General features: G+C 36.3%; 1 protein-coding gene across 5 annotated transcripts in view; it reads right to left on the minus strand.

Annotated features, from left to right (window-relative positions):
• The window catches only part of JAK2 (Janus kinase 2), a 257,421-nt gene that overhangs the window by 40,702 nt on the left and 189,917 nt on the right, over positions 1 to 26,802 (minus strand). For all 5 annotated transcript variants that reach the window (XM_081238459.1, XM_081238457.1, XM_081238458.1 and 2 more), the window contains 2 exons: positions 18,701 to 18,818; positions 7,986 to 8,131 (listed from right to left, as the gene is read on the minus strand). In XM_081238459.1, the coding sequence (XP_081094585.1) occupies positions 7,986 to 8,131; positions 18,701 to 18,818 (264 nt within the window). The remainder of the gene's footprint in view (positions 1 to 7,985; positions 8,132 to 18,700; positions 18,819 to 26,802) is intronic.

Genomic DNA, 26,802 nt, shown 5'->3' on the forward strand with positions numbered 1-26,802 from the left:
TGATCATGCTCTCCTTGAAACTGTCTCCCCTTAGCTTTCCTGATTTTCTTCCCATCTCTTTGGCTACTCGTCAATCTTCTTTACAGGTTCAATCCCCTTTAGCTAGTGATAATTGTTGGAGTTCCTCAGGACTTAATTATGGGCCCTCTTCTCTTCTTATCTATACTTTCTTTCGCACTAGATACTCTATATGCAAATGACTATGATATCTCTAGCTGTAGCCCAGATCTCTAAGCTCCAGACCCATATCTTCCACAGTCAAGTCAATTTACCCTTATAATATGGATGTCTCAAAAGTGCCTCAAACAATGTGTCAAACCAAACTCATGAGTCCCCCTAACGTCCTGCCCTGAAAGATCCTCTTACAGCATTCCCTATCTGAGTACACAGCACTACAGTTCCCCTATTTCCACAAGCCCCAGAAACTCAGGAATCACCCTCATACCACCTCTCTATCAACCCCCATTATTCATTCAATCCATCACCATTTTCCTTTGATTTTACCTTCTAAATATTTCTCTAATTTGCCCATTTTTCTCATTATTAACCCAATCAACTGCATCTCCTGGAGGAACTACTGCAATGGCCTTACTCTCTGGTTGACCCACATTTCCATTTTCTCTTCCAACTCTCTGATTTGTTTTCTACACTGGTGTGGAGTCATGGGGATATTTTAAAAACACAAATCTAATCTTTTTACCCTTGCTTAATACTCTTACATCGTTTCTTAGTGTTCTTACCCTTATCAACATGTCGCTAAGGTTCTACATAGTCTGGTCCCTGCCTCATCACCTACTAACTCTTTGAGCTCTAGTCATACTGACTCTCTTCATTCTTCCTATGGTCCCTTCTGCTACAAGGCCTCTTCCATGAGCCTCTACTCTCCACCTCCATCACTTACCTCTCTCCACCCACTAAATTCTACTCAGTTTTCAGATATCAAAAGTCACACTCCTTTCTTTTTCATGGCAATTATATATTTGTAGATAAACAGATATATAAAGTTTAATGAAAGTCTGGATAGCATATAGGAGAGCCTCAGTAAGTGTAGGGAAAAAAACTGAAAAGGCTTAAAAATACAATCAGAATAAAAATGATTCCTACTTTATCTACTTCTGTCAAAAACTTTAGTTATACCAAGAGCCTTAATAAATTTGGATTACAATTTACATAAACACCAATGGCTACTTGATTTAACAAGGCTTTGAAAGCTTATCTGGAGATAAAAAGAAGAGTTTAAGATAACAAACTACAAGTCTTTCCACTTTGATCCCTGGAATAAAGGACCAGACAGACATCCTTTGCTAACACCACAGTAATGTATGATTTCTTAAATATAGTGAATCCACTTTGATGTCATGCTATCCGAACAAGACTTGTTAGAAACACTAAAATTTTTCAAGAGACACAGTTGTTAACTCTTGAAGCATAAAAACATTTTTCCTGATGTTTTTCTTATATTGAATTTTTAAAGTAGCCTAAAATTCAGACTCTAAAAGTTCTGAAATTAAGCCTTGCCTTATTATACTATTTTTATACCATAAAATGAAACCTGCATCTTATTATTACAATTGGAGTAGGCCACTGGAAACTCTAATATTTGCTTAGTTGTCTAGAAAGGGAGTCTAGTGATATGAGGTATATAATATACCTCAGTTGCTATGTAAGTGGCCTTGGCCTTGGCCTAGTGTTCGCAAATTCAGCAGGGTCTCCTTTAAACTCTTCCCATTTTCCAGCTCTCTTCTTCCCACCCTTTAGCAAACTTAGTATTTTAAAGAGCAAATGGAGAATGAAAACAGAAAAATCTTATTTGTTTCCTTTATTTTCTGTACTCCAATACCTAAGCCACATGTCCAATTAGGAACTGGCATACAAAAGAGTAAGTATCTTATACATACACATGCACAAAGAGATGTACAAAGACATATTGATATATACAGGTACATATGTACACACAGAGGCATGTGCTCACAGACACAGATGCACCTAACACACAGAGATGTATCTTACATGTATATATTTTTAAGTCTGGGAAAGAATATGTTTTTAGTTATACTAGTCAGAGATCCATACTCTACTGGATATTTCTAGGAACAAAGAACCTTATTTCATTCTGCCAAGAACTAATCATTCATCTGTTCTTCCATTATTCCTGAAAATTTTAAAAATGAGTAGAGTTCCTTGATTGTTTCTCAGAAATGAGCTGGAAGTGAAAATTCGGAAAACATCAGTGAGTTAAATTACATTAAGAAGTCAAACAAATCAGGCATGTTTTTCCTTCAGTAGAGGCATAAATTATTTATCTAATATTAAAATATCATGGTACCAAAGACAAAGGAAAATACAGATAAATTAGATTACTTCAAAATTTAAACTCTTGTGCTGCAAATAATCCTTTCAAGAAAGTGAAAAGAATCCACAGGATGGGAAAAATATTTGCAAATCATAAATAGGAGAACCTACATCTGGAGACCTGTATTCATAATATATATAGAACCTTTACAACTCAATAAAAAATATTGAATTGTACAATTAAAATGACTGAACTTTATGACATGTAAATTATACCTGAATAAAACTGTTTTAAAATATCATGAAATCTTATCAATATAATGAATATAATGAATATCTTCACAGTTTTAAAAGTAAAATAAAGGAAAAATGATGCAGAATTCTGCAGATGCCTTTATATCCTGGTAAAGATAATCAGAGAAATACAATTTTTAAACATTCACTTGTTTTAGGACACTAGACTTTGGACAATATTATGGTCTCCAAAGCATAAGTGTTCTATCATAGCTTAAGCCTAGAGATGGCTTCATATTTAAAAACTCATTTTCAGTGGCTCAAAGCTTCTCTGTTCTTCAACTGTGTTCCTTTCAATTCCTTCAGTTTCCATTAACGACACCTAAGATACTTCTTCCCTCACTCCATTCTACTATGGTCTTGCTATAGCAGGTATTCAATAAAAAGTTGTTAAATGAATGAATGAATGAACAAATGAATAAGTTACTATCCTAAGAGGTGTTTGTATTTTAATAAAGATCAAGGCATTAGTGGAAAACAGAAATGTTTTCATTTTTCCTTTAGATGTTGGAATCTTCAAGACACCTCAGTGAGTTCCTGAAATCATACACTATGGCCTGCACCCTTAGGTTAAGGACTACCAGACATCTGAAAATAAAACAAGAATACCTAAAACCAAAGAGGGAAACACAGAAACTGATAACCTGTTAATTGGGTATTTAACTGTTTTGAGGGCACTCAGCAAAGGAGGGAATGAAGCCAGTTATTGAGAAAAGGATTTCTAGGAATAAAAGGAATTTTAACCAGATCATGACATCCTCAAACTTCTAATCAGGTAAGCATGTAATATGTAAAACAAATGTTTAGTCTTCAAACTTCAAAAAACAATCAAAGCATTCTTATAATAGTCATATATACCTTTAAAAACAGTAGAAGTTTTATAGCCATTAAAGCTAGGCTGTAGGAGTAGTTTCAAAAAATCATATAGGCTTGACTGTCAGAATTCAATTTGCAGAAGAATAATTTGGAGAATGTGGATCACTTGTACAAGAATCTGCTGGATCTGTTATAAGATGAATAAGGTCTGAGGAGCTAATGTAAAACATGGTGACTATAGCTGATAATAATGTAGTCTATTATTGAAATTTGCTAAGACAGTAGAACTTAAATGTTCTCACCAAAAAGAAAAAAAAAAGATAAATATGTGAGGTGATGGATGTGTTAATCAACTAGATAGAGGGAATCGTTTTACAATGCATATGTATATATACCATGATGTACACTTTAAATATCTTACAATTTTATATGTCAAATACACCTCAATAAAGCTGAAATTTTAAAAAATCTCCTACAACACTTGTAAAAATTCATATTTGTAGGCATCACCTCAGATTTACTAATTCCAACTTCTTGGGTTAGAGCCCAAGAATCTTCTGTTTTAACAGGCACCTCAGGTGATACTAATTCAAGTAAAATATGGACCACTACTTGAGAAATACTGACTCAATTATTTATACAGACAATTTGTGCTTACCAGAAATTATGCCTCCAGGTGTTCTTTTCATTCCTTTGAACTTACCTAGTCTTTTCAGAATGAATGAACTAAATAATAAATAGGTTTTGAACACCTATTAAAACCAAGCAGAACCTTGTGGGCTCCCACCCAAGTACAAAGGCTCCTCTTGTACATAAAAAAGCTGAAGTCTCCCAGGACTCCCTCAGTCACAAAGAGCAGGCCCAAGAAATTAATAATTAGGACAATAGAGTCACAGAATCTTTCAGTGTCTGATGTACATTCCTGAGTTGTACAGATACTATAACTGCCACCAGAGGGGAAGAGCTAACTGCATGATGACCAGACTGTGACCATGACATAAGCTGCTCCATCTTGAGAAAGTACTGAATCTATGGCTAGCACAATTCCAAGTACAAGCCTCAAGAGAATGGGAATAACACTATTGCTCTTAATAATCTGTATTGGGCTTCCCTGGTGGCGCAGTGGTTGAGAGTCCACCTGCCAATGCAGGGGACACGGGTTTGTGCCCCGGTCCGGGAAGATCCCACATGCCGTGGAGCGGCTGGGCCCATGAGCCATGGCCGCTGAGCCTGCGCGTCCAGAGCCTGTGCTCTGCAACAGGAAAGGCCACAGCAGTGAGAGGCCCGCATACTGGGGAAAAAAAAAAATCTGTATCTTTGTAGGCTTCAAAATAATTGTACCTTGCTCTACCCATATATGTAAGTGGGCAACTAAAATTGCCGGCAAAGAGATGCTACAGACCCATGTTGACATCTTCTACTCTAAGAATACAGCACACCCTATGTCAGCATGAAGAAGTTACAGAAGACAGACCTTCACCCATAATCCCATAGAAATGGAATGATGTCTGACAGCGGGAATTTGTAGGCAGCTCTTTGCAGGAAGCAACCCTTTGCAGGAAGCAGCTCTCTGCAGGGGACCCCTTTTGTCTTGTCACTTTAGCAAAGCTATATTTTAACTAGCCTCCAGCCCAAGCATATCCTTCAAATCTTTTGATCACCCAACGCCTCGCCTAACCTGTTGATACTTTTCTTAGATTTAAGAGGAAGAAATGAATAAGTAATTAAGAGATGATAAGCTCTTTTCCCCAGCTTCCCCTTCAGTAATTTCATGAGCAAACTGTGTGAACAAGATAGCATCTAAAGAAAGATCACTAGGAGTCGACAAACTCACAAGCAGTGGGAGATGGTGAAGAATGTGACCCCTGCCTCAATGACAGACTGAGATTACTTCCCCTTTCTCCCTTTAAAAACTTTCATGGCTGAGCAGAATATTTGGAGGTGGTTGTGGGACACAAGTCTGCATTCTTCCCAGGTTGCTGGCCTCCAGAATAAAGCAATCTTTCCATTCCTACAAGCACTCGTCTCTCAAGTATTGGCTTTCAAGCAGTGAGCAGCCGAACCCGAGTTCAGTTAACACTATGATATTTTCTGTAGTACTCCAACTCTTTCAGTAATTTCTTTTAATTATACAATAAATAAGTACTCAGAATGTAATGTACTACAGTTAGCATTGCTGTATGGTATTATTTGAAAGCTGTTAAGAAGGTAGATCCTAAGAGTTCTCATCAGAAGGAAAAGATTTTTTTCTTTCTCTTTTTTTTCGATCTATATGAGATGATGGATGTTAACCAAATCTAATGTGATAATAATTTCATTATTATGTAAGTCAATTTGCTGTACATCTTACATTGTTACAATGCTATATGTCAACTATATTTCAATAAAACAGGAAAAAGAAAAAGGAAAAAATAATGATTTCTTTTATCTCACAAAGTACATGTTACATAAGGAAGAAAAATTACTCATATAATATTTAATTATTATAAAATCAAAAAATAAAATACCTAGGAGTAAAGTTACCTAAGGAGGTAAAAGACTTGTATTCAGAAAACTATAAAACACTGATGAGAGAAAATGAAGATGACACAGACAGATGAAAAGATATACCATGTTCTTGGATTCGAAGAATTAATACTGTTAAAATGACTATACTACCCAAGGCAATCTACAGATTCAATGCAATCCCTATCAAAATACCAATGGCATTTTTCACAGAACTAGAATAAATAATTTTAAAATTTGTATAGAGACACAAAAGACCCCAAATCCCCAAAACATTCTTTAGAAAGAAAAACAGAGCTGGAGGAATCACTCTACCTGACTTCAGACTATCCTACAAAGCTACAGTCATCAAAACAGTATAGCACTGGTACAAAAACAGACACACAGATCAATGGAATAGTATAGAGAGCCCAGAAATAAACCCACACACTTATGGTCAATTATTCTATGACAAAGGAGGCAAAACTATACAATGGAGAAAAGACAGTTCTAAGCGGTGCTGGAGAAACTGGACAGCTAGATGTAAAAGAATGAAATTAGAATATTCTCTAACACCACACACAAAAATAAACTTAAAATGGATTAAAGGTCTAAATGTAAGACCGTATACTATAAAATTCCTAGAGGAAAACGTAGGCAGAACAGTCTCTGACATAAATTGCAGCAATATTTTTTTGGATCTGTCTCCTAAAGCAAAGGAAATAAAAGCAAAAATAAACAAATGGGACCTAATGAAACTTAAAAGCTTTTGCACAGCACAGGAAACCATCAACAAAGTGAAAAGACAACCTACTGAATGGGAGAAAATATTTGCAAATGATATGACTGATGAAAGACTAACATCCAACATATATAAACAGCTCACACAACTCAACATCAAAAAATAAACAACCCAATTAAAAAATGGGCAAAAGAACTGAATAGACATATTTCCAAAGAGGAAATGCAGATGGCCATCAGGCACATGAAAAGATGCTCAGTATCACAAATCATCAGGGAAATGCAAATCGAAGCCACAATGAGATATCACTTCACACCCATCAGAATGGCTATCATCAAAAAAAAAAATGCGTAACAAATGTTGGCAAGGGAGGAATGTAAATTTGTGCTGCCACTGTGGAAAACAGTATGGAGGCTTCTCAAAAAATTACAATTAAAACTACCATATGATCTAGCAATTCCACTCCTGGGTATACAGCCCAAAGAAACAAAAACACTAATTCAAAAAGATACATGTTGGGCTTCCCTGGTGGCGCAGTGGTTGAGAGTCCGTCTGCTGACGCAGGGGACATGGGTTCGTGACCCGGTCTGGGAAGATCCCACATGCCGCAGAGCGGCTCGGCACGTGAGCCATGGCCGCTGAGCCTGCGCGTCCGGGGCCTGTGCTCCGCAATGGGAGAGGCCACAACAGTGAGGGGCCCGCGTACTGCAAAAAAAAAAAAAAAAAAAAAAAAAAAAAAAAAAAAAAAAAAAAGATACATGCACCCCAATGTTCACAGCAGCATTATTTACAATTGCCAAGGTATGGAAGCAACGTAAGTGTCCATTAACAGGTCAATGAATAAAGAAGATGTGGTAGTATACATACGTACATACATACATACACACAATGGAAAACTACTTAGCCATGAAAAAGAATGAAATTTTGCCATTTACAGCAACACAGACAGACTTGGAGGGCATTATGCTAAGTGAAATAAGTCAGATGGAGAAAGACAAATACTGTATGGTTTCACTTATATGTGGAATCTAAAAAAATACAACAAACTAGTGAATGAAACAAAAAAGAAGCACCTCACAGATATGGAGAAGAAACTAGTGGTTACCAGTTGGGAGAGGGAAAGGAGGAGAGGATACTATAGGGGTAGAGGGAAAAAAATGATTATGGGATTATATGAAATCATGTGTTTGGAACTTTTGAAAATTGTAAAGCACTATAGAATTTAAAGAATCATTCAATAAAAACAAAAACAACCCACACCAAAAAAAAGTATGGGCAAACACAGAAAACACAAATAACTTACACAAAAACTGTAACTGTTCATATTTATGAATATGGATTTACATAAGGAGATTACCTGACAGAGCTATAGATGTCCAGGGGGGTCTGATCCTTTTCTTTGGCTATTCTCATCATATCTAACACCGCCATCCCAAGACATTCTTCCTGTGTTTCATGAGTAACAGGTACTTTTATCCATCCATGCAAAAAATCATGCCTCCACTAAAGTAAAAAGAAAAGAAATTTAGAGGAAAATATCTCATTAGTTTCACTATCACATTTTAATCTACTGTTGTATTTTAACCTATAACGTAATTTCGAGAATATATGCATTTAAAAAGAACAAAAACTCCTCCCTTGATTTTGAAACATTTTGCCATAAAATTTTAGAAGTTCTTTTGCAAATTGAAACTGATTTAAATTGGGTTCCCAATTATAGAACATATATATGACATCAATCTATTCACTGCTTATATCTTTAATTATAACTTCTACATCAAAATTACCTAAATTAAAATAGATATTAATTAAATATATACTGAGTTCCAAATATGCTCAAAGCATTATACTAAGGACTGTTTTGGCCTTAGTAACATGTGGCCTCAGCCTCCAAGGAGACTAAAATGTAGCAGGGACGTGAAACAAGTAAACAAAAAATTATAATGACAGACACTGTATAGTAAGTACCACACAACAGATACTTTAAGAACATAAAAGAAATTGAGATTATATCCAGTAGGAGTAATTAGGGAAGGTTTCACAGAAAATTTTAAATTTCATGTATTCTTTGAAATGAAGAAATTTTTGATGAACACAAAAGAGGATGAGGAAATAGAAGAAATGACACAAAAAGAAAGCACAAGGCATGTACAGAGATGTGAAGTAGTTTGGTTGGGGCACACAACTGTAAGGGAACAGAGTGAATTAAAACCTGGAAAAGTAAGTTGGGGTCAGACTACAGCTACCCTTCAATGACTTGATCCTAGAAGCAACACAGAACCATTTTCTTAAAAGCATCCGTTTCTTTCTTTTTTTTTTTTTTAATATATTTATTTATTTATTTTTGGCTGTGTTGGGTCTTCATTGCTGCATGCAGGGGGTACTCTTCGTTGCAGTGTGCAGGCTTCTCGTTGCGGTGGCTTCTCTTGTTGCGGAGCATGGGCTCTAGGCGTGCGGGCTTCAGTAGTTGTGGCTTGCGGGCTCAGTACTTGTGGCTCACGGGCTCAGTAGTTGTGGCTCGCGGGCTCTAGAGCGCAGGCTCAGTAGTTGTGGCGCATGGACTTAGCTGCTCCACGGCATGTGGGATCTTCCCAGACCAGGGCTCAAACCCATGTCCCTTGCATTGGCAGGCAAATTCTTAACCACTGTGCAACCAGGGAATTCCCAAAGCATCAGTTTCTAAAGCATCTTTTTTTAAAGCATCAAGCCTGTTTCATTGGTAGAAGTAGCAATGACAGAAGTGCTTTAAGAAACTAAAGTATTCAATGAGACTCTTTAAGAGGCTGCAGTAATGGTTCAGATATGAGATAGTAAGGATCTGATGTAGAGAACAGAAGACAATAAAAGAGTCTGAAAAATCTGCCAACTTCATAATTATATATAAAGAATGAAGAAAAGAGAAAAAGAGAAGTTCCAAGATTTTGATCTGGATGATTTAAGGACATGGATAAAATCATACTGGACATGTAATGGGGAGAAAGAAAGGGATAGAAGGTTAAAAGCACCAATATTCTAAAAATAATAGCAATTTTCTTTATAAGAAAGGTAAAAGCCATAATATTGGCTGAAATACCAACCAAGGTTTAAACTAAATAAGAGAAATAAAGGATCTTCTATATTTTATATAGGTATCTCCCTTCTTTGCTATGAAAACATCTCATGAAATTAAAGTTTTACATGAATTAAAAAAAATTTTTACTAAAAAATATGCATTTAAAAGTATATTTGTTTAATATAATATGATATCACTTATAGGTGGCATCTAAAAAACAGGGTACAAATGAACTTATCTACAAAAACAGAAATAGAGTTACACATGTAGAAAACAAACTTACGGTTACCAGGGGCTAAGGGGGGGAGGGATAATATGGGAGACTGGGATTGACATATACACACTACTATATATAAAATAGATAACTAATAAGGACCTACTGTATAGCACAGGGAACTCTACTTAATACTCTGTAATGGCCTATATGGGAGAATAATCCAAAAAGAGGGGCTATATGTATATGTATAACTGATTCACTTTGCTGTACCTGAAACTAACACAACATTGTAAATCAACTATACTCCAATAAAAATTTTTTTTAATATATTTATCTTTCTATTAACAAATTAGAAACATTTTTGTATAAGAAAATATATTACTTAAAAGACACAAACAATGAAATAACCAGTGTTAACCAAATCAAAGGCCTAAATGTCTGTAATACAAAATTAATTCATAAAAGGAGTTAGATTTCTTTTTGCTCAATTTCAAATACTTATTTCACCACATATTTGAAAATATGCAAGTAAGTCATTCTGATTAAGAAAGAGCTACAGATTAGTGATGACTAGGTAGATTATTTTTAATAGCTTGCTTTTGTTTCATATACTATGTAGGACCAGAGGATAATAAATTCTGTTTATGAGGATATTCTGTGGTACTCATGACCCAAAGATAAAATTAGTGAGAGCAGTGCTAACAACATAATCAACCAAATATCCATTAGAGAAAAGTTACAAATGAAATACAGTCCCAAATGCCAAAGCATATTATTTTAAACCAGCCTTCCTACTTCCTGCAGTATGTATCAATAAAAATTTTCTTTAATTAAAACTGCAGAAAAGTAGTTTTTCATCTGGGTAGCCGAAAACAACATTTGAACCAAGAAATTTTATCTGCATTCAGCCAGAAAAATAAGAAAACAGTTACAGTCACAGAATCAAAGATGAACCAAGAAAGAACATAAAGTAAATATCCACTTTTTGGCTGAACATACAGGAATTAATTAAAGGTTACTCACATGGCAACAGTATATTTATTGGCTGAGTAGAAAAATTTGATGATATAAGGACAATCTTCAGTAGAAAAATGAATTTAAAAGGGCCATCTCGGGACTTCCCTGGTGGCTCAGTGGTTAACAATACGCCTACCAATGCAGGGGACGGGTTCGAGCCCTGGTCCGGGAATATCCCACATGCCGCGGAGCAACTAAGCCCGTGAGCCACAACTACTGAAGCCCGCACGCTTAGAGCCCATGCTCCACAACAAGAGAAGCCACTACAATGAGAAGCTCGTGCACTGCAATGAGGAGTAGCCCCCGCTCACCACAACTAGAGGAAGCCAACGTGCAGCAATGAAGACCCAACACAGCCAAAAAGAGCCATCTCACTTTTGGCTTTTATTTGCTTACTGCTTCCAAATCTATCTTTCTACAATACTGTCTTTTATACTGTGCTTTAAAAACTTTAGTGGCTGAACTATTTTTTCAGTTATTTTATAATGTCAACGTTTTCTTACAATCTGGTGACATCACTGATCAAATCTGCTATATTTAGTCTATAATATGCATAAAGTCTAACCTGATATCATACAATCTGAGAATAAGTTAATTATTACCTTATTTATTTTCTAGGCATGGATTTAGAGAAATAGAAACATTAAGTAATAGAAAATTGCATGTGGTACTGTCTAGACACAATTTTGGATTCTACTGTGAAATTATTTTGCCATCCTAAATAAGAAAATCCCTCCTAGGAAGACAAAACTGGAAATCACCCATAATTTTTCTAGATCAGAAGTATGAGATGTCATAGTACTAATATTAGGGTACTAATAAAGTAGATCAATGAATAGTTTAGGAAAACTTGCCTTATTAATGGAACTTAACTAGCATTCCATCAAAATAAACCAGATCTGCAGAATAGATGAAATAATATAATTCTAAAAGCAGTATAAGGTCATAACTTCATAGTACACTATTCTCAGAGGCCTGTCTCTTTTTTTATTTTTTTTATTTTTTTATGCGGTACGCGGGCCTCTCACCGCCGTGGCCTCTCCCATTGCAGAGCACAGGCTCCGGACGCACAGGCTCAGCGGCCATGGCTCACGGGCCCAGCCGTTCCACGGCATGCGGGATCCTCCTGGACCAGGGCATGAACCCATGTCCCCTGCATCGGCAGGTGGACTCCCAACCACTGCACCACCAGGGAAGCCCTCTCTCTTTTCTTAATGACTACTGAAACAAAGGAAGCTGTAAAAAGTCGGTTTTCAAATGGTTTTTGACAAGAGCAACAAGACCATTCAACAGAGAAAGGATAGTCTTTTCAACAAATGGTGCTGAAAAAACTGGATATCCACATGCAAAACAATGAAGATGGAGCTTTACCTTACACCATACAAAAATTACCTCAAAACATAAAATTGTCATTATATGCAGATGACATGACACTAGATGCAGAAAACCCTAAAGACTCCACACAAAAACTACTAGAACTGATAAAACGAATTCAGCAAGGTAGCAGAATAAAAGATTAACATACAGAACGGTTGCATTTCTTTACCCTAAAAATGAAATATCAGAAAAGGAACATTAGGGGCTTCCCTGGTGGCGCAGTGGTTGAGAGTCTGCCTGCCGATGCAGGGGACACGGGTTCGTGCCCCGGTCTGGGAAGATCCCACATGCCGCGGAGCAACTGGGCCCGTGAGCCAAAATTACTGAGCCTGCGCGTCTGGAGCCTGTGCTCCGCAACAAGAGAGGCCGCGATAGTGAGAGGCCCGTGCACCGCGATGAAGAGTGGCCCCCGTTCTCCACAACTAGAGAAAGCCCTCACACAGAAACGAAGACCCAACACAGCCAAAAATAAATAAATAAATAAAGCAAACTGTCAACAAGTAAAAATAAACACTATTATAAAAAAAAAAGGAACATTAAAGAACAATCCCTTTTAAAACCACATCCAAAAAATAAAATAATTAGGAATAAAGCTGATCAAGGAGGTGAAAGACATATGCTGAAAACTATAAAACATTAATAAAGGAAACTGAAGATGATTCGAAGAAATACAAAGATATCCCATGCTCTTGGATTGGAAGAATTAATATTATTAAAATGGCCATAATACCCAAAGAAATCTACAGATTTAATGCAATCCCTTCAAATTACCCATGATATTTTTCACAGAACTAGAACAAATAATCCTAATTTTTATTTTTTAGTTTTGGCTGTGCTGTGCAGCCTGCAGCATTCTTAGTTCCTGACCAGGGATTGAACCTGGGCCCCAGCAGTGAAAGTGCCAAGTCCTAACCACTAGACCACCAGGGAATTCCCAAATAATCCTAAAATTTGTATGAAACCATAAAAGACCCAGAATTGCCAGGGCAATCCTGAGGAAAAAGAGCAAAGCAGGAGGCATAACCCTCCCAGACTTCAGACAATATTAAAAGCTACAGTAATCAAAACAGTATGGTACTGGCACAAAAACAGACATGTGGATCAATGAAACAGAATATAGAGCCCAGAAATAAACCCACACACCTACAGTCAATTAATCTTCAACAAAGGAGACAAGTATATACAATGGAAAAAAGTCTCTTCAGCAAGTGGTGTTGGGAAAGTTGGACAGCTGCATGTTAATCAATGAAATCAGAAGACACCCTCACACTGTATATACAAATAAACTCAAAATGGCTTAAAGACTTAAATATAAGACATGATACCAGAAAACTCCTAGAAGAGAACACTGGCAAAACACTCTCTGACATAAATCATACCAATGGTCAGTTTACCAAGGCAATAGAAATAAAAGCAAAAACAAACAACTGGGACCTAGTCCAAACTTACAAGCTTTTACATAGCAAAGGAAACCATAACACAATGAAAAGACAACCTACAGAATGGGAGAAAATACCTGCAAATGATGTGACAAACAAGGGCTTAATTTCCAAAATATACAAATAGCTCATACAATTCAATAACAACAAAACAAATAACCTAATTGAAAAATGGGCAGAAGATATAAAGACATTTCTCCAAAGAAGACATACAGATGGCCAACAGGCACATGAACAGATGCTCCACATCATTAATTGTGAGAGAAATGCAAATCGAAACTACGAGATACCACCTCACACTTGTCAGAATAGCTATCATTAAAAAGTCTACAAGTAACAAATGCTGGAGAGGATGTGGAGAAAAGGGAACCCTCCTACACTACTGGAGGGAATGTAAGTTGGTGCAGCCACTATGGAGAACAGTATGGAAGCACCTCAAAACTAAAAACAGAGTTGCCATATGATCCAGCAATCCCACTCCTGGCATATATCTAGAAAAACTGTAATTCAAAAAGATACAGGCAGGGCTTCCCTGGTGGCGCAGTGGTTGAGAGTCCGCCTGCCGATGCAGGGGACACAGGTTCGTGCCCCGGTCCGGGAAGATCCCACGTGCCGCGGAGTGGCTGGGCCCGTGAGCCATGGCCACTGAGCCTGCGCGTCTGGAGCCTGTGCTCCGCAACAGGAGAGGCCACAACAGTGAGAGGCCCGCGTACCGCAAAAAAAAAAAAAAAAAAAGATACATGTATCCCTATGTTCACAGCAGCTCTATTCACAATAGCCAAGACATGTAAACAACCTAAATGTCCATCAACAGATGAATGGATAAAGAAGATGTGGTACATATATACAATGGAATACTATTCAGCCATAAAAATGAAGGAAATAATGCCATTTGCAGAAACATGGATGGATCTAGAGATTATCATAGGAGTGAAGTAAGTCATACCAGCTAGAGTAATGAAAATAAAAACAAAAATAAACAAATGGACCTAATTAAACTTAAAGTCTTATGCACAGCAAAGAAAACCATAAACAAAATGAAAAGACAACCCTCAGAATGGGAGAAAATATTTGCAAACGAAGCAACCAACAAGGGATTAATCTCCAAAATATACAAATAGCTCATGCAACTCAATATCAAAAAAAACCCAAACAACCCAATTGAAAAATGGGCAGAAGATCTAAATAGATATTTCTCCAAAGACAAACGGATGGCCAAAAAACACATGAAAAGATGCTCAACATTAATTATTGGAGAAATGCAAATCAAAACTACAATGAGGGGGGCTTCGCTGGTGGCGCAGTGGTTGAGAATCTGCCTGCCAATGCAGGGGACACGGGTTCGAGCCCTGGTCTGGGAAGATCCCACATGCCGCAGAGCAACTAGGCCCGTGAGCCACAACTACTGAGCCTGCGCATCTGGAGCCTGGGCCCTGCAACAAGAGAGGCCACGATAGTGAAAGGTCTGCACACCGTGATGAAGAGCGGCCCCCACTCGCCGCAACTAGAGAAAGCCCTCGCATGAAACGAAGACCCAACACAGCCAAAAATAAATATAAATACATAAAAAAACCTTCCCTCTACTTAAAAAAAAAAAAAAACTACAATGAGGTATCACCTCATACCAGTCAAAATGGCCATCATCAAAAAATCTACAAACAATAAATGCTGGAGAGGGTGTGGAGAAAAGGGAACCCTCCTACACTGTTGGTGGGAATGTAAATTGGTACAGCCACTATGGAGAACAGTATGGAGGTTCCTTAAAAAACTAAAAACAGAGCTACCATATGAGCCAGCAATCCCACTCCTGGGCACATATCCAGAAAAAAACTATAATTCAAAAGGATGCATGCACCCCGATGTTCACTGCAGCACTATTTACAATAGCCAGGACATGGAAGCAACCTAAACGTCCATTGACAGAGGAATGGATAAAGAAGATGTGGTACATATATACAACAAAATATTACTCAGCCATAAAAAGGAACAAAATAATGCCATTTGCAGTGACATGGATGGATCTGGAGATTGTCATACAGAGTGAAGTAAGTCAGAAAGAGAAAGACAAATATTGTATAACACCACTTATATGTGCAATCTAGAAAAATGATACAGACGAGCTTATTTGCAAAGCAGAAATAGAGTCACAGATGTAGGAAACAAACTTATGGTTACCAAGGGGTTGGGGGTGGGATGAACTGAGAGACTGGGATTGACATATATATACTACTATATATAAAATAGATAACTAATGAGAACCTACTATATAGCACAGGGAACTCTACTCAGTGCTCTGTGGTGAACTAAATGGGAAGGGAATCTAAAAAAGAGTGGATATATGTATATGTATAACTGATTTATTTTGCTATGCAGCAGAAACTAACACAACATTGTAAAGCAATATACTCCAATAAAAATTTTTTTTAAAAATGAAGTCAGGGGGCTTCCCTGGTGGCGCAGTGGTTGAGAGTCCACCTGCCGATGCAGGGGACACGGGTTCGTGCCCCGGTCCGAGAGGATCCCACATGCCGCGGAGAGGCTGGGCCCGTGAGCCATGGCTGCTGGGCCTGCGCATCTGGAGCCTGTGCTCCGCAATGGGAGAGGCCACAACAGTGAGAGGCCCACGTACCGCAAAAAAAAAAAAAAAAATGAAGTAAAAAAGAGAAAGACAAATACCATATGATATCACTTATATGTGGAATCTAAAATATGACACAAATGAACTTATCTATGAAACAGAAACAGACTCACATAGAGAACATGTGTTTGCCAAGGGGGGGTGGGGGTGAGGGAGGGACGGAGTGGGAGTCTGGGGTTAGGAGATGCAAACTAGAATATATAGAATGGATAAATAACAAGGTCCTACTGTACAGCACAGGGAACTATATTCAATATCCTGTGATAAACCACAATTGAAAAGAATATAAAAAAGAATGTAAATATTATATATGTATAAATGAATCACGTTGCTGTTCAGCAGAAATTAACACAACATTGTAAATCAAATATACTTCAATTTTAAAAAATTATTTCAAAATGAATCAAAGACCTATATATAAGAGTTAAAACCATAAAATATAAAAAAATAAAGGGGGAAGCTTCATAATACTGGATTTGGGAATGATTTCTTGGATTTGACACCAAAAGCATAGATAACAAAAGAAAAAATAGATAAACTGCATTACATCAAAATTTAAAATGTTCGTGCATCACAGGACACAATCAACAGTGAAAAGGCAACTCAAGGAATGAGAGAAAATATTTGCAAATCATGTATCTGATAAGGCGTTAATAACCAGAACACAGAGAGAACACACAGAACTAGACAACAAAAAAACAATCTGATTAAAAAATGGGCAAAAGACTTGAACAGAAATTTCCCCAAAGAATATATAAAAATGGCCAATGAGCTTATTTTAAAAATGTGCTAAATCACTAATCATTAAGGAAACGCAAATCAAAACCACAACGAGATACCACTTCACACCTATCAGAATGGCCATCATCAAAAAAGCATAAAGTAAGTGTTGGTGAGTATGTGGAATGCTGTGTGCTGCTGGTAATAATGTAAAACGGTGCTGCTGCTATGGAAACAGTAAGGCAGTTCCTCAAAAAAATTAAAAATAGAACTACCATATCATCTAGTAATCCCACTTCTGGATAGATATCCAAAAGAATTGAAAGTAGGGTCTCAGAGAGATATCTGTACACCCATGTTCATTGCAGTATTATTCATAAGAGCCAAAAGGTAGAAGCAACCCAACTATCCAACAAGAGATGAATGGGTAAACAAAATGTGGTACATACAATAGAATATTATTCAGCCTTAAAAAGGAAGGAGATTCTGACACATGCTACAACATGGATGAATCCTGAAGACATTATGGTAAGAGAAATAAGCCAGTCGCAAAAGAGTAAATACTGTATAATTCCACTTATATGAGCTACCTGGAATAAGCAAATTCATAGAGACAGAAAGTAGAAAGGTGGCTGCCAGGGGTCAGGAGGAGAGGGAAATGAGGAGTTATTTTTTAATGGGTATAAAGTTTCAATTTAGGAAGATGAAAAATGTTCTGGAGATGGATGGTGGTAATGGCTGCAGAACAATATGAAGGTACTGAATTAATGCCACTGATTTGACCACTTAAAAATGGTTAAAATAGTAAATTTTATTAAGTATATTTTACCCCCTCACACACAAAAAAGTTGGTTGCTCTCATATTGCAAAAGAGAAATATTTTTCAATTTGTTGCTCACAAACTGAACTAGCCCTACTACACATGTTAGAAATGTGAGCTATGAGGATCTGTGAGGTTATTTCCTATGATATTAGCAGATCTGATTCAGAATTTCTTGATCTGATACCTTGGGGATATCAAGAGTGTATCTTTACACAAGAGCACTAATCAAGGCAATAGATAAAAGCATTTAAAAATGTTCAAAAACACCACAAAAATTTAACAATATTAATAAACAACTGGAACACAGTTCTCAGACTAAGTATCAACAACCAGCCACCCTCCTATGAGGGGCTACACAAACTACTATAGTTCACTTTTTATGCAATTACTTACTTTCTTCACATTTCACGACCCACTAATTAAGTCTGAAATTGTTTAGGAATTTTAAAAAATTTTTCTCTAAAGAAATTTCACTGTCCTATATTCCAGCCACTTAGGTCTACATGAATCATGTTGTAAAACTCAGTCGAAACTTGTGAAATCCTTAAAATGATCTAAAGCACTAAAATAAAAAGAAAATTCAAAAGGGGCAATTCTAGGAATCTTTATAAGATAGATTCTATTATCCATAAACCATGGGATTAAAAATTAGTGATAAAAGACTCAATTTTGTTACCTCTCTGCACCTGCTATGCAGACAGAACATCAATTTTCCCATATGTGAATATTTTTCTGATTAACAGATACATTTACATGGCCAGATATTTATCATTTAACAGATATACATACCTGAGCAAAAAGGTAAGACATGACAAAGTCATCAAGAAGAGGAGCTTCAGCACCTCGAGATATTCCATGCCTATAGGTTCTGTTGCTGCCATTACAATACCAGTAAGGAAAGTAAAATCTAAGAGAAAATTAAAACAATCAAAAAAATCAGTCAGCCTCCGACAGTTCTAATATAAACACACTGTATATATATAACCACTTCCAATCTACCAAAAGGTATTATCCCATAATCAGAAAACACAACTAACAGTGTTAAATACAAAGTGAGGACAAAAGGAAATATGGGTAAAGCCATGGTAATAATACAGCCAGAAAATACAAGAAACATAAGTTTAAAATCCATATTCTGCCTTCTTCCATGAACAGAACATAGAAGCAAATAATAGAAAATAGAGAAATGTAGAAATGAAACATTAACAAAAAAATTTTTAGTATGGACACCAGGGGGGAAAGTGGGGGGGTGGTAATGGTGGGATGAATTGGGAGATTGGGAATGACATATATACACCAATATGTATAAAATAGATAATTAATAAGAAACTGCTGTATTAAAAAATAAAATAAAATTCAAAAAAAGTTTTTAATGTAATTCTAGGAACATCAGTAGAGGAATCTGAAAATGCTAATTTGGTGTGAAAACAAATAATTGCTTCTTATTTACAGAAACAGAGATTACATAAAAAAGAATGAAATAATGCCATTTGCAGCTACACAGACAGACCTAGAGATTATCATATTAAGCGAAGCCAGTCAGAAAGAGAAAGACAAATACCATATGATATCACTTATCTGTGGAATCTAAAATATGACACAAATGAACTTATCTATGAAACAGAAACAGACTCACAGACATAGAGAACAGACTTGTGGTCGCCAAAGGGGAAGGGGAGTGGGGGAGGGTTGGATTTTGAGTTTGGGGTTAGCAGATGCAAACTATTATATACAGAATTGATAAACAAGGTCCTACTATATAGCACAGGGATATTCAATATCCTGTAATAAGCTATAATGGAAAAGAATATGAAAAAGAATATATATAAATACGTATAACTGAATCATTTTACTGTACACAAGAAACTAACACAACATTGTAAATCGACTATATTTCAGTTAAAAAAAATGGAGGTTACAAACTTGTCCTTCAGAGAAACAAACAAATTCTATATTGCTTTTTTTATTTACAGCTCTACTGAGATATAATTCACATAAAGTTCACTCATTTAAAGTATACAATTCAATGTTTTTAGTATATTCAAAGCACTGTACAAACATCGCCACAACCTAACTTTAGAACATCTTTATCTCCCATAAAAGAAATTCCCTACCCAAGCCACCCATATCTACTCCTCAGCCCTAAGTTACCACTACTCTACCTCTATAAATTTGTCTATTCTGGATATTTTATATAAATGGAATCATGTAATATGTGGCTTTTTCTACCTTCTTTCACTTAGCATAACGTTTTCAAGGATCATCCGCATTTATAGCAGTATCAGTACTTCATTTCTTTTTATTGCCCAATTAAATTCCCATTGTACGGATATACCACATTTTGCTTAACCATTCATGACTTCACGGACATTTGGTTTGTTTCCATCTTTTTGCTATTGTGAATAATGTTGCTATGAATAATCATACACAAGTTTTCTTTCCTGTGAATGTATGTTTTCATTTCTCTTGCATATATACCTAGGGTGGCACTGCTGAATCATATGATAATTCCATGTTTATCTTTTAAAGGAGTAGCCAAACTGTCTTTCAATGCAGCGCTATTTTATACTTCTAACAACAATGTATGAGTGTCCCAATAGGTCACATCCTTGCCAACACCTGGGTGGAGAGTTTAGCTAAGTTAATCTATGGTGCTGCTGACTCAGCATTCATTTTGTTTCGTCAAGAGTCCTGTAGTGACCTTAAACTAACATTAGCTCCCACACAAACGCATGCCCTAGAGAACAACTTGCAGAGTCACAAGCAAATGTAAGTTCCTTATACGACTTCCCCAACAGCCTCTGTGATCAATAGTCATCCCTGCCTCCCAGTGTCTAGTCCTATGCACCTCTTCAATAAGATCCCTACGTGGCTTACCAAAACCCAACTCTTTTGAATTGACCAGTCTGGCCTTAGTCCAGGAACCCCAAGGTACTCTACACTTAAACCCTAATAAAGGCATGTGCTCCAGGTCCTGACTCTATCTGCACTGTGCCTTGACCTCTCCATGTGACCCCTTAAGGCATGCAGGTACTTCCTCAAGAACCTGTGAGTAATAAACTTTTTTCTCCTTCAATTCCTCTTGTAGTCTGTTGTTGAAATGTGGCTCACCATGTGGCACCCTATGTTCCACTTAATAAGAGGTAATTTGACAATTTTTTTTTTAATCTTTTGGCCACATCGCGCAGCACATGGGATCTTAGTTCCCCAACCAGGGATCGAACCTGTGCCCCCTGCATTGGCAGCATGGAGTCTTGACCACTGGACCACCAGGGAAGTCCCTAATTTGACAAATTTATAACAATGTGTTATCGTCCACCTTTTTTTTTTTTTTTGCGGTACGCGGGCATCTCACTGCTGTGGCCTCTCCCGTTGCGGAGCACAGGCTCCGGACGCGCAGGCTCAGCGGCCATAGCTCACGGGCCCAGCCGCTCTGCGGCATGTGGGATCCTCCAAGACCAGGGCACGAACCCGCATCCCCCGCATCGGCAGGCGGACTCTCAACCACTGTGCCACCAGGGAAGCCCTATCATCCATCTTTTTAATGCTTGCCATCCTAGTGGGTAAAATGATATCCCATTGTAGTTTTGATTTACATTTCTCTAATGAATAAAGATGTTGAGTATCTTTTCACATGCTTATTGATCATTTGTATGTTTTGTTTAGAGAAAGGGCTATTCAAAACTTTGCCCTTATTTTAGTTGTGTTAGTTGTCACTGTACTGAATTGTAAGAGTTCTTTATATATTCTGGATATAAGACATCTGTCAGATATATAATTTACAAACATTTTCTTTCATTCTATGGGTTGTCTTTTCACATTCCTGTCAGTATCCTTTGATGCACAAACATATACTTTGATGAATCCCAATTAACCTATTTTTCTTTTGTTGCTTAGGCTTTTGGTACCATATTGAAATCACTGCCTAATTTAAGTACACAAACACATGATCCTGTTTTCTCCTACGAATTTATAGTTTTAGCTCTTAGATTTAGGTCTATGATCCATTTTAAGTTACCTTTTTGTAAACAGGGTGAGTTGTCTAAATTCATTACTTTACATGTGGATATTCAGTTGTCCCGGCACCATTTGCTGAAAAGACTATTCTTTCCCCATGAATTGTCTTGGCACCCTTGTCTAAAGTCTGTTACCATAATATGAGAGATTATTTTTGGACTTTCAATTTTATTCCATTAATCTATTATCTAACCTTAAGTCAGAACCACACTGTCTTGATTACTATGGTTGTGGACGAAGTTTTGAAGTAAGTGTGAATCTTCTAACTTTGTTCTTCTTCAAGACTGTTTTGGCTATTCTAAGTCCCTTTGATTTTTTATGAATTTTATGACAAATCTGTCAATTTCTGCAATAAAGATAGCTAGAATTTCAGTGGAGATTGCATTGAATATACAGATTAATTATGGGAACATTGTCATCTTAACAATATTAAGTCTTCCTATATTATTTTTCCATTTATTTAGGTGTTTCTCTAATTTCTTTCAATAATATTTTACATTTCTCAGTGCACAAATTGTGCACTTCTTTTGTCAGGTTTATACCTAAGTATTCTTTTATGCTATGGTAAATGGAATTTTCTTAATTTCACATTTGTTCTGTAATAGCTAGCATACAGAAATACAACTGATTTTGTATTTCTATCCTGTAACCGGGCTGACCTCATTTATTAGTTCTAATAGTCTCTTAATTCCTTAGGATTTTTCATGTACTAGATCATATCATCTGTGAACAGAGAGTTTTACCACTTCTTTTCCAATATAGATGCCCTGTATTTCTTTCTCTTGCCTACTTTCCCTGGCTAGAATCAATGGTACAGTGTTAAACAGAAGTGGTGAGAGCAGATATTCGTGTCTTGTTCCTGATCTTTGGAAGAAAACATTCAGTCTTTCACTATCAAGCATGAGGTTAGCTTTGGGTTTTTCACAGATGCCCTTAATCAGACTAAGTTCCCTTCCATCCTTATTATGTTTAATATTTTGATCACGATAGAATGTTGGATTTTGTCAAATGTTTTTCTCTGTGTCTATTAAGATGATAATAAGATTTGATTCTTTATTCTACTAATATGGTACGTTATATTGATTGATTGATTTTCATATGTTAAAGCAACCTTGTATTTCCTGGAGTAAATTCCACCTGGTCAATATTTAATCCTTTTTATATATTGCTGAATTTTGTTTGCTAGTATTTTCTTGATGATTTTTACAACTATGTTTATAAGGGATATTTGTCTGTAGCTTTCTTTTCTTTTAGATGTCTGTCTGGATTTGGTATCAGGGTAATGGTGAACTCACAGAATGAATTAGAAAGTGTTTCCTCCTTTTCACTTTTTGTGAATAACTAGTATCAACTCTTCCTTAAAAGTTTAATAGAATTACCAGTAAAGCCACTTGGGCCTGGGCTTTCCTTTGTGGAAAAGTTTTTTGGTTTTTTTTTTTGCGGTACGCGGGCCCCTCACTGTTGTGGCCTCTCCCGTTGCGGAGCACAGGCTCCGGACACGCAGGCTCAGCGGCCATGGCTCACGGGCCCAGCCGCTCCGCAGCATGTGGGATCCTCCCGGACCGGGGCACAAACCTGTGTCCCCTGAATCGGCAGGCAGACTCTCAACCACTGTGCCACCAGGGAAGCCCAGGAAAGTTTTTTTAAATTACTAATTGAATTCCATTTCTTTACTTGTTAAGGTCTATTCAGACATTCTACTTCTTGCTTTGTCAGTTCTACAGTTTGTGTCTTGCTAAACATCTGTCCATTTCATTTGGTTATGTAGTTTGTTGGCATACAGTTGTTCCTTATAATCCTTTTTATTTCTGTAAGGTCACAGTAATGTTACCTCTTTTATTCCTGATTTTAATAATTTAAGCTTCTCTCTTTTTATCTTGGTCAGTCTAGCTAAAGGTTTACTGATATTGTTGATCTTTTCAAAGAACCAACTTTTGGTTTCTTGATTTTCTCTGTTGTCTTCCTATTCTCTATTTCATTTATTTCTACTCTGATCTTTATTATTTCCTTCCTTCAACTTGATTTGAATTTAATTTACTCTTCTTTTTCTATTTTGTTAAAGTGGAATATTAATGGCTTTCAGAACTTTTTTCTTTTTTACTATAGGCACTTATAGCTATGAATTTCATTTAAGCATTGTTTTAGCTGCATACCATAAGTTTTGATATGATCCGTTTTCATTTTCAGTCATATCAAAGTATTTTCCATTTTCCTTTGTGATTTCTTCTTTGACCCCTCAGTTATTTAGAGGTGTGTTGTTAACTACCATATATTTGTGAATTTTCCAGATCTCCTTCTGTTAATGATTCCTAATTTAATTCCACTGTGGTCAGAGAACATACTTTGTATGACTTCAATCTTTGTAAATTTATTGAGATTCATTTTGTGGACTAACGTATTATCTATCCTGGAGAATATTCCATATGCACTTAAAAAGAATGTGTATTGTGCTGTGGTTGGGTGCAGTGTTCTATATATGTATGTCTAGCTGGTTTACAGTGTTGGTCAAGTCTTCTATTTCCTTGCTGATCTTCCGTCTAGTTGTTCTGTCCATTACTGAAAGTGACGTATTGAAGTCTCCAACTATTATTGTTGAATTGTCTAGTTTTCCTTTTAATTCTTTCATTACTGCTTCATTTATTTTGGAGCTCTGTAGAATTATAACAATTCTAAACAAATGTTATTATGTTTCCTAACAGATTAACTCCTTGATAATTATAAAATGTCCCTCCTCTGTCTCTAGCAACAATATATATCTTAAAGACAATTTTGTCTGATATTAATACAGCTACTCCAGCTCTCTTTTGGTTACTGAATGCCTGTTTTATCTTTTTAAATCCTTTACTTTCAAGTTATTTGTGTTTTTGAATGCAAAGTGTGCCTCTTATAGACAGCATGTAATTTAAGGTTTTTTTTTAAATTCAGTCCTCCAATCTCTGCCTTTTGACCTGAGTGTTTAATTCGTTTACATTTAAGGCAATTACTGTTAATAAAGTATTTATTATATCTGTCATTTTGCTTCTATTAGGCTTTTTATTGATTTTTTGTTCATATATTCCTCCATTATTGCTATAGATATTTTCTAGTGTATTACATACATTAAGTGTCTTGTTTTATCTTTTACTATATATTTTTGAGTTATTTTCACAGGAGTCTCCCAGAGGATTACAACAGACATTTTAACTTAAACAATCTAGTTCTTATTCATATCAACTTAATTTCAATAAAATACAGAAACTCTGTTCCATTCCCTTTATTCTATATTTGTCAAAAGTTACATCTTTATACAGTATAAGCCCTCCAACACAGTTTTATAATTGTTGCTCTTTTATGCTGATTTTGAAATAACCCATAAATATGTAATAAAGCAAATGAAGAATAGCCTCTGAACAAAAGGTAGGTGGAATTTTTTTTAATTATATAAAATCTCCTTTTGGGTAGTTTCTGGTTAGACTATTCTTGGAACTTTTGATTATAGGTAGCAATGGATATGTGCCCCCTTAGTTTAAAAATATGAGAAAGTCATGAATTTGATAAAGGGACATATTTTTTCATTCTTGAGAAGAGGTCAGCAAACTATGGCTCACAGGCCCAATCTGGTCCACTACCAATTTTTATAAAGTTTTACTGGAACACAGTCATGGCCATTCATTTACTTACTGTCTATGGTTGCTTTCACACTATAATAATAGAGTTGAATAACTACAACAGAGACAGTATGGCCTTCAATGCCTAAAACATTTACTATCTGGCTTCTTACAGAAAAAGACTGCAGATCACTGCTCTACAAACATTAAAAAAAAAGATATACTACTTGCTGATTGCAGATAGTAATTACAGAAAGTGATAAAGAAAATATTCTTAATAAGATACTGATATTTTGTGAAACATATGCATATTACCCTGCTTCTTTAAATAACACAAATTGAAAAGTCTTAAAATCTGCATAAGTCTTACATAACTTTGAATAGATTTAATCCTAGGTACCTTATGTTTTTTGTTGTTATTAGTCATTATTTTAAGTGACCTCTTTCTGTTTGTTTGTGGTGTATGGAAATAGTTAATTTTTTAACATACTGATCACATAAATCTAGCCTTCTGCTGAATGATTATTATTGATGCCTGTAGATTTGTTCATATTTTCTATGTTCACAATCATATCATCCCTAAATAATGACTTTTTGCTTCTTTGTTCTCAATTATGAAATATTTTATTTATTTTTCCTGTCTTACTATACTGGTTAGGAACTCCACCAAAATCCTATATATAAGCAGTGATCACAGCCATCTTTGTTTTCTATACAGCTTGTTCCTGATTTTAAAGAGAATGCTTCTAACATTTTACCATTTAAGAATATTATTTGACACATGTTTTTTGCAGATATACTTTGTCGTGGTAAGGATGCCTCTCTTTTTTTTTTTTTTTTTTTTGCAGTATGCGGGCCTCTCACTGTTGTAGCCTCTCCCGTTGCGGAGCACAGGCTCTGGATGCGCAGGCTCAGCGGCCACGGCTCACGGGCCCAGCCGCTCCGCAGCATGTGGGATCTTCCCGGACCGAGGCACGAACCCGTGTTCCCCGCATCGGCAGGCGGACTCTCAACCACTGTGCCACCAGGGAAGCCCAGGATGCCTCTTTTAAGTCTTAGTTTATTAAGGTCTCCTTTTCTTTTCTTTTTAGAAACATGAATGAGTCCATTTTCTTTTTTACTATGCAACACTGACCCTGTATGGAATGGATCTATTTCATAAGTAAGAACCAGAGATCAAACTTATTTCTTTGTTTCATCCTTTTGAATGGAAAAGTACCTCTGGATTTCTCTAAATTGGTACTACATATTACCAAAAATTATCAAATAAAGTAACTTATAATTTGA

This window comes from Mesoplodon bidens (genome assembly GCF_964165515.1).
Source record: "Mesoplodon bidens genome assembly, chromosome: 6".
In the NCBI taxonomy this organism is placed as follows: domain Eukaryota; kingdom Metazoa; phylum Chordata; class Mammalia; order Artiodactyla; family Ziphiidae; genus Mesoplodon; species Mesoplodon bidens.